Here is a 9,577-nt window from a genome sequence, read left to right as displayed (position 1 = left end):
GTCGGAGGGTTTCAACGTACGTCTTCTGTCCTCTGGCTTCACTGCACAACTGTTGCGGACACCAGTTGCCCAACCTGTACAACTCTCTCTCTCTCTCTCTCTCTCTCTCTCTCTCTCTCTCTCTCTCTCTCTCAGAGCGCGATTCGTGGCCTTATCGGCCAGCAGCAGCACCTGCAACCCACGCGCACGGAATACGCTCCCGGTATATTATCTGTTGGACGATTTTCTCTTGGGGTACGTATACGTGGATTTGACGCACATGTACGAGTGTCTGCTTGCGTGTGAGTGCGGTCAAAGGTCATTCGAAGGTATCGGGAAAGCAGGAGGGGAAAGTTGCAGCACTGAGTGGTCATGAGTTCATCAGATAGGGGGAGTATTTTAGAAAATAAAATGTCTGCATGGATAGCTGGCAAAGAAAAGATTCAAAATACTGGTTGCGTGGCCTTGGCAACGCGCAGCAGAGGTGAAGAGTCACCTGTGGAGTTTGGAAATTGATGAGGATTCGGTCCATTTCAATCAAAGGATTTTTGCCGGGTAGTCCTGCTATATTTCTCGAATTTTATCAGTGTTTCCTTTGATTGTCGTCGCCAGTGATGTGGATACCACTGTCACGTGACTTTGATTCAATATGCACTGGTCCTTGTTGGCCTATCTCCCTTATGACGAGGACATTTTCAATGCTACCCCTTCAGTACCTTCTCCAAAGACCTTCGTAGGGTGCAGCTGCGCGCTGGCATGCGCGTGCTAGCATATCTGAAGGACAGGAAAATAGATCTTCATGAAACAGCGTATATACATTTGGACACATTGCCACGGAGTCCAAACAGCATATGTACATTTGGACATATTGCCACGGAGTCCAGCTCGCGCCTCAAAAAATATAAATCTCCGGGTTCAAATGCCTCGTCAGCTACAACATATTTGTGATTTCCTTTTCAAAGTGGACATTAATAACAGCAGTTCCCCAGTCAGTAAGTTTGTACAGCTGGTCATTAAAAGCTGTATGGAAATGGGTATCGTGTGAATTAGCACAGGTATGCTTGTCTACTGAAAGCTGTTGTCTGGTAAAGTGTCTTTTTTCTACCTTTGTCCCTTCTCTGGCTCTCCAAGTGTCTTTTTTCTCCCTTTGGCCCTTCTCTGGCTCTCCAAGTGTCTTTTTTCTCCCTTTGGCCCTTCTCTGGCTCTCCAAGTGTCTTTTTTCTACCTTTGTCCCTTCTCTGGCTCTCCAAGTGTCTTTTTTCTCCCTTTGGCCCTTCTCTGGCTCTCCAAGTGTCTTTTTTCTCCCTTTGGCCCTTCTCTGGCTCTCCAAGTGTCTTTTTTCTCCCTTTGGCCCTTCTCTGGCTCTCCAAGTGTCTTTTTTCTACCTTTGTCCCTTCTCTGGCTCTCCAAGTGTCTTTTTCTCCCTTTGGCCCTTCTCTGGCTCTCAAGTGTCTTTTTCTCCCTTTGGCCCCTTCTCTGGCTCTCCAAGTGTCTTTTTTCTCCCTTTGGCCCTTCTCTGGCACTCAAAGTGTCTTTTTCCCCTTTGGCCCTTCTCTGGCACTCCAAGTGTCTTTTTTCTCCCTTTGGCCCTTCTCTGGCTCTCCGGCCATTGTAAAATGATTCAGTGTTCTGGCCTCCTAGAAATATCTGCAAGTCAGCGAAGACGCTCTATTGACCGGCACATTTCGACAAATGCTCACACTCTCTTATCATTATTGTGGTTTTTCTTAACCTTCCTCCAGATACTGATCTATCTTGTAGTATCTTCTGGCCTCTCCAGACGTTTGAAATCAGTATTCAGTTTTGTAAAAATTGGGAAAAAGGAATATTGTTGCGACAGCAGGTTCTTTCATTTTTGCAGTACCCTTAGCCTTTGTGTATAGATTTTCTAAATTTCATTTACAATCGTCAAAAGGTGACCATGTCGTTTTGTACATCTTTCTGACCTCAGTTTGTATAAATGATTTTCATTTATGACACTGGGCACTGTCTAGCCTAGGTATCTGCTTTCGTCGGGGTAGAGTGTAACTTGAAGACCTCTGTATAAGCCATTCAGTCGCGCATTCTCTCAGCAATCCAGTCATTAACTCAGATGTTTTATTAAATCGTTCTCAGTTTTATTTCTTGTAATGTATAATTTCACTTTCGTGAAGACAAAAGCCACTATAGAAAAACCGGTTTAAATGAATAAAGAAAAAAGCCACTATAGAAAACCAAGTTTAAATGAATAAAGAAAAGAGTCACTACAGAAAGCCAAGTATTAAGTGAATAAAGAAAAAAGCCACTATAGAAAGGCAAGTTTAAGTGAATAAAGAAAAAAGCCACTGCAGAAAGACAAGTTGAAGTGAATAAATATAAAAGCAGAAGCTTTCGACCTTCATTAAGGTCCTCTTCAGCTGAGGTCGAAAGCTCCTGTTTATATATTCATTTACATAAACTTGGTTTTCTACAGTGGCTTTTATCTTTGTTCACTGAAACTTGGTTGTCTATAGTGGCTTTTTTCTTTATTCACCTAAACTTGGTTTTCTATAGTGGCTTTTTTCTTTATTAACTGAAACTGGTTTTTCTCAATTTTTTCTTTATTAACTGAAACTTGGTTTTCTCCAGTGGCTTTTTTCTTTATTAACTGAAACTTGGTTTTCTCCAGTGGCTTTTTTCTTTATTCACTGAAACTTGGTTTTCTCCAGTGGCTTTTTTCTTTATTCACTGAAACTTGGTTTTCTCCAGTGGCTTTTTTTCTTTATTCACTGAAACTTGGTTTTCTCCAGTGGCTTTTTTCTTTATTCACTGAAACTTGGTTTTCTATAGTGGCTTTTTTCTTTATTCACCTAAACTTGGTTTTCTATAGTGGCTTTTCTCTTTATTAACTGAAACTTGGTTTTCTCCAGTGGCTTTTTCTTTATTAACTGAAACTTGGTTTTCCAGTGGCTTTTTCTTTATTAACTGAAACTTGGTTTTCTCAGTGGCTTTTTCTTTATTCACTGAAACTTGGTTTTCTCCAGTGGCTTTTTTCTTTATTCACTGAAACTTGGTTTTCTCCAGTGGCTTTTTTTCTTTATTCACTGAAACTTGGTTTTCTCCAGTGGCTTTTTTCTTTATTCACTGAAACTTGGTTTTCTCCAGTGGCTGTTTTCTTTAGTCATTGAAACTTGGTTTTCTCCAGTGGCATTTTTCTTTATTCACTGAAACTTGGTTTTCTCCAGTGATTGATACTTCACGAAGCGATAAAAATTTCACCAAATACAGTGAAAAAATTTAGAGCAAATATTTTTACTGTATTTTTTTCCTGTTTTCGTTTAACAACATAATCCCTTAAATAGCACAATATAAACATTGCATTTTGACATCTTTTTATTGTTTTCCGTAAGCTGGATGCATCATTCGAAAGCACTAAAAGGCTAAAGAATGTGTCTCGCAAGATACTTTCTGATTATTATAGCATATTTGAAGATTACACAGGGGAGCCATTCTAAAATAGATCATTTCCTTTTTAATTTATGATGGTTCATATATTATGTTCGGTCCTTTTGGATGTGACTGGTTTCCAGGCGTCACTTCCCCAAAATTGTATTTGCATTTGACACTTCCGTAAAGAAACTAATTTCTTCAGGGAGTTGAAATAAAATTATTCAAACCTTGCAATTTCTTGACGTATGTTGTTCGTATAAAATTCGCACGCTTTATATATCATTATATATATATATATATATATATATATATATATATATATATATATATATATATATATATATATATATATATATATATATATATATATATATATATATATATATATATATATATACCCTTCAAGAAAGCAACAATGTGCGTGAGAAGGAAAAAAGTAAGTGTTCTCTTGAAGAGGTCGCCTACATCACTTAAAAATAGTTACCCATAGATATACGTTTTCTATTAACTGATATAAGTATTCAAAGAAAATGTTATTTAAGCAGAGACTAATATAATTTGCTTACATGTTTTTAACGAACTTAAAACAGAAGTAACGTTTATGTCTTCGTCATGCTCATGATTATCGCATACCTTATCTAGTAATCTATTAAAAACAAACCATTAAATTGTTTGCGCAAATACTGAAATAGGAATGATCAGAGTCTCGTAATCTGGAGTTAGTTATAAATATTATATATCTATAAATATTCGGCATCCATATGCTGGTTTGTTTTGCTATGATCTATTCCAAGAGCGAGACCTTTTGCTGGTATAAGGCCAATTTACTATGGACTATCCTCTGTTGGTATTTCAGGGTCAAGGGGCCCACATAGACAACTAGTCTCTGTTTGCATTTCAGAGTCAAGAAGCCCACACCAGGCCTCTTATGCCATTTCATTTTTTATAACACTTGAGCAGGCTGTAGGCAAGGTCCCATGCTGGCATAAGCCCGCTTAACCTAAACAGTCTATACACCCAGAGAGTAGATTTGAAACTGAGCCCTTTAATCAGCAAAATGGGGGTGAGGATGCCGAGGAATTTTCAGGACCATGAAAACTAAACATGATAATTGCTCTTAGGAATATATCCGACATTCATATGACACATCTTGGCATCCAACTGCTGTCTGACATTACGTAAGAACCAGAAACTTAGGTGTATCCTCGTGTGTACTGGAAGGAAAAATCCTCATATTCTGGTTGTGGCGAAAAAGTGATTGTATGGACAAAGTGGACTATATGCTCAGTGTTGTTACTTGGTCAAAAACCGCTAAAAGCCTTACGTAACAACAACACCACAAGGCTCCCTTTGCGGTTTCTAAATTACGGGGAGATTATATCTCTCAACCCAATTCAGACTAACGAGGATAACACGCTAATATTCTTTATGAATAGTACCACAATTAAGTATTTCCACTTACTGAGCAGTTCTTATAGACGTGACTCAAATCATAAGTTGCTGTGAGACAGGACGAGAGGTACGCGCCTCTCTCTCTCTCTCTCTCTCTCTCTCTCTCTCTCTCTCTCTCTCTCTCTCTCTCTCTCTCTCTCTCTCTCTCTCTCTAAATCTTGCGAGTACCCACGGGTTGATTTTCAGACCTTAGAGGAGTACTCTCTCTCTCTCTCTCTCTCTCTCTCTCTCTCTCTCTCTCTCTCTCTCTCTCTCTCTCTAAATCTTGCTCTCCCTACCCAATCTCAAATGAGTACCCACGGGTTGATTTTCAGACCTTAGAGGACTTGCTATATGTTATCTCGTTTCTATAAGTTACTTGCGTAACTTTAAAGTATGAACACAATACAAGTTTATCAGATAAAATTATATTCGCCATTCATTAATTGAAACACAGGAAAATGAAATAAAATGGAGGGATATTGAAACGTACTTGTTGAATTCAAAGTTGAAATTAATTTAATAACTTAAGGTTAAACATGTCAGAGAGTAATATATAAGAGACAAATGGAAATTAATTGCTCAATTCAACAGCACTCAAGTGAACCAAGTTACAACAAAGTTCAAAGGATAAGGGCAATCACCCTTTCTAAGTCCACACACACACACACACACACACACACACACACACACACACACACACCACACACACACCACTACACGACATCTGATAACAGGTCACCTCAAAAGTTGAGCCAAGAAGCTTATGATTCGGGTCTTATTGGGGAAAAGGGGACAAATTACAAAATGACCACGAATACAGAACTGATTTACAAAGTTTACATGAACATAAAGAACTTTGAGATAATTCTCAAATTCATCATCAAAAATAAATTCCAAACATAATAGTGTGGAATTTCAACATATTTGTTAAATGCAGTGAACTAACTGGTGGTGTGTGACAATACAATTTTGTGTGATGTCACGCCCATACAGTGCGCGCACTTACGCATACATACACACAGGGAGGCGCAAACATCAGATCTGCCCTTCCTTTTCCACCCTCCTGACCTCTTGACCTCTCCTAATGGCTTCCCTGGTGAGAGGTGTAACCAAGGTCTAATAACACCTTCGGCTATTACCATCATTATGTACAATACACTCACCAAGAGCAATTTCATATATGTAAGGATAAATGAGTTATTATAACTAGAGCAGTACTCTAGACTTCATTCATGTCGAAAGACTTCCTCTCTGTGTGAAAACATCTTTTGGTGCTAACCGCACCAGTGACCACAGACACTACGTGCTAGAATCATGGCAAAAATCAAACAGAATAGCGTAAGAGTGTCATTCTCGAACAGATGTGGTTCTTTCACCCTTATCAAAGAAAGAGTACTCGTAAGTAGAACCAGTCACAAAGACTGACTATCATAAGTAGAACCACTCGCAAAGAAAGACTACTCATAAGTAGAACCACTCACAAAGAAGGACTATTCATAGCATAAGTAGAACCACTCACAAAGAAGGACTATTCATAACATAAGTAGAACCACTCACAAAGAAGGACTATTCATAACATAAGTAGAACCACTCACAAAGAAGGACTACTCATAAGTAGAACCACTCATAAAGAAGGACTATTCATAACATAAGTAGAACCACTCACAAAGAAGTACTACTCATAAGTAGAACCACTCACCAAGAGGGATCATTCACAAAGTAGGACTGCTTACAAAGAACCCTTCACAAAGGACAAATCACACAGTGGAACCAGAAGGACTACACACAAAAAATAAAAGCACCTTTGCTTTAAGCTGGAATCACATTTTGGACAGTCGATGCCCATTATTCAAAATTCAAATGTTAAATTCATATCCTGCCAGTCTACACACTGATGAACTTGTATATGTTTGCAAAAAGTGAGGAGAGAGAATTCTAGAGTCCAACAGTAACCAAGTCATTTCACACCAGGTGGTAGTGAGGGACCACAGTAGACACCTAGAAATCAGGATGTTTTTTAAGCAGGGGGCCCCTTACTATCAGATCTTGAGTAGTGAAAACTGTGAACCCAGTCCCTTGCATTTTTCTGCAAGTGCTGTTTATATTGCACATCCAGCTATAGCAGCGCAACGCTTAGAAGACAAAGACTCACTAAGTCGTTCAGCTAAGAAAGTCTTTTACTCCAAAGGAGACGTAGATAGACTTTTTTTGGCTTCGTGCGTCTCTCCATCCAAAAGGATAACAAACAGAGCCACTAAGAGAAAACCCAACCCCGTCTCATCTTCAAACCCACACCAAACCAGCACTCTCCCACCTATAAATTCTAACACATACTTCACTTCTGTCATATACAACTTTTAATTGCCATGACTAGCTAATGTCCTATACCATAAATGAAATATATGTTTGTGTTTAAGACGCAGTGTAATGCTTGAAATCTGCCCTTTTTATTGAAATAAGCAAAAAGCATTTTGTAGGCTCCAACCCTTGTCTTATTTCTTATGAGAGTTAAACCATTTTTCACGTCTGGTCTGGTCAGGGATTCTGAATTTTGCCCTATCACAGTGTCCAATTAATGACAGGTCCATAGAAACCTTCGAATATCAGAAGATGCTTTGGTAGCATCAGGATTTTCCTGCAAGGAAGCCAACTGAGTCCTTCAAACAGGGAAAGTTAAATTATCCTTTGCTGGCATAGCTGGTGTGAGCATTTGCTTGAATTCGTCAACTTCAGTATATTTGATTTTCTGGTTTGTGTCGCCCCTGATAGATTAAATTTGATACCAGTATCATACTTGGTTTATTTCTCACAAATTTCCATCAGATTTGACATTTACAGGATGCTAAGCGTAGGATTCTACACCTAAATTACCTATATCTCAATCTGAGCTTTGCGAAAATAAGTTAGGCCTATTGCTTTTACGACCCTTAATTATTCAAGCCACATTTTGTTTTATATTTGATAAGAATCTCTCTTAAATTGTCGCTATGAAAGTGGTGATCATCGCAGAGTTTCAGCAAAAACACCAAGATCCTTTGTGGGTTACTTAAGCTGGCAGACAGAGTAGTAACTTGTAGTACACCAGTCATCATGAAGATTGAAGCTACGGTCCTTGTAAAGCACTCCACACTGTGTAGATCCGTCTGGTTGACCAGAATCCCACGCGGTTGAGTTGACGGACTTTCCATCCACCCAATGCAGAGAATTTATACCAATCCAGTAGCTCACACCTGAACATATAAGAAAAAAGAGATAACTGTTGTCATTTGAAGGTAGAATTAATGCATCATGCCAGCATTACATAGCGATATTTGCTGGGCATCAATAAATGAAATACAAGTACTTTCAAAATTATTAAATTTTCCTAGGAAATCTGCTGTCCATGCCCATTGCACAGAATGTCCCCAGTACGTCTGTAGTCCAGGCGCAATAGCATTAAATTCCCTCAACAACCTACGGTCCAGCTATGTAGCATTCAGTTTTACTAGCAAGTCTGTTATCCAAGCACAGACTGTGATTATTCTGCGGTTCTTGAACATACCACTGAACTCTCTCAGTACTGGAACAATATAAACAAAATTTCTGACTCAAAGCCCAGAGCTGCATCATTTTCTGAATTTAATCAACTGCCTTGTACAGCTAGACAGACAGCATAGAAACAGAAAGCAAAAAGACTTTTTTTTTTTACATTATTGCTTGCAGAGGCAATGATGTGACTTATCAGAAAAGTCTAGATTGCTTACCAAATAGCCTCGGTAAGATACGAAATAAAACAAGTAGGGCATGCAGGTGAAAAATACCATGGTAAAATAGTTACAGTATCATAAAGGAAGTTATTAACTATTGTATGAAACTTGTAAAACAAGTACTGTACAAAGGTAATAAGTGTATGCCTTTCTGAGGTGTAATTACCATAGATTTAATAAAAACCAATGTACTGATTACTCTAGTGTTCATGAAGCAGATTACTCTCGTTCAGAGTTAACAGAACATTGATTTGAGGGAATAAACAAAGTAGACTGTATTACTGCAAGGTTGTGATTTCATTTCCGAGACACGCTTTCGGGACCAAAAGCTAGGGCAAGCCATGTTTGCATATTATTCCTCTAGGGTGATCAGTTGGCTTTACTTGACATATTAGCTACGTGAACGGCTTTTTGTGACCTAAGGCACCTGCTTCTTTGGCAGCATGACCGTTGTTCTTTTAGGGTCACTAAGGAAGTCCCTCTAGAGGTTCCCTTATAAGATTCAAAAAAGATCTTTCCTCTCTTCCAGGAATAGTGAGAGAAGGATCACTTTCCCCAGCTCGCGATCCTGGTTTGCTGACCTTAGTGAATCTTCCAGACAGAAGTAATTATACCTATCCCTAAATCACTTCTATTAAAGCTGTATTGAAATTGATGTTGGCCTCTAGGGTTTTATTTCAAAGTCCTCTCTGCTTAAACAATTTTCCTTGGGCCAGGAAAAAGCTAGTTAATATGCTATACCTCATCCTGTTCTATTCTAGTACCTGAGTTAATTCTTGACAGCTGCTCCTTACCCAAAAAACATTTCTAACGTAAAGACGTTTTTGTGCGTTAAAATGGTTTGATACCCCCTTGAACCTTAGTTGCGTTTATGAAACCGAGTCTGCTGTGTAATCTTTGTTCCACTGCATGTAGTTTGCTCGGAAATGGCTTAGAGTAAAGGTGAAAGATTGTGCACTCTGTTGTTTCACATTCTTCGTGGCCCTGTGCTTTGTTGATATTTTATATCA

At 38.7% G+C, this 9,577-nt stretch overlaps 2 protein-coding genes across 2 annotated transcripts in view; both read right to left on the bottom strand.

Moving 5' to 3' along the window:
• The window catches only part of LOC136855056 (cysteine-rich protein 1-like), a 15,152-nt gene extending 15,073 nt beyond the window's left edge, over nt 1-79 (bottom strand). The window contains exon 1 of the mRNA XM_067131823.1: nt 1-79. This exon is cut by the window's left edge and continues 78 nt beyond it. The gene's annotated coding sequence lies outside the window, so the exon portion shown is untranslated.
• Nucleotides 80-1,200: 1,121 nt separating this feature from the next.
• On the bottom strand, nt 1,201-5,966 carry LOC136854751 (uncharacterized). Its single transcript, XM_067131338.1, has 2 exons — nt 5,856-5,966; nt 1,201-1,626 (listed from the first exon to the last, which is right to left on the bottom strand). Exons 1-2 carry the CDS (start codon nt 5,964-5,966, stop codon nt 1,201-1,203), a joined length of 537 nt encoding a protein of 178 aa, XP_066987439.1.
• Nucleotides 5,967-9,577: the final 3,611 nt, after the last annotated feature.

This window comes from Macrobrachium rosenbergii, chromosome 30 (genome assembly GCF_040412425.1).
Source record: "Macrobrachium rosenbergii isolate ZJJX-2024 chromosome 30, ASM4041242v1, whole genome shotgun sequence".
NCBI lineage: Eukaryota > Metazoa > Arthropoda > Malacostraca > Decapoda > Palaemonidae > Macrobrachium > Macrobrachium rosenbergii.
The sequence above is the reverse complement of the archived record's forward strand: the minus strand, read 5'-3'. Positions and strand labels throughout refer to the sequence as shown.

Coding starts and splice junctions, on each gene's coding strand:
- LOC136854751 (XM_067131338.1), bottom strand. CDS start 5,966: ATGATGGTAATAGCCGAAGGTGTTATTAGACCTTGGTTACACCTCTCA. Junction 1,627..5,855: donor AAAGGAAGGGCAGATCTGAT/GTTTGCGCCTCC, acceptor GCTGACTTGCAG/ATATTTCTAGGAGGCCAGAA.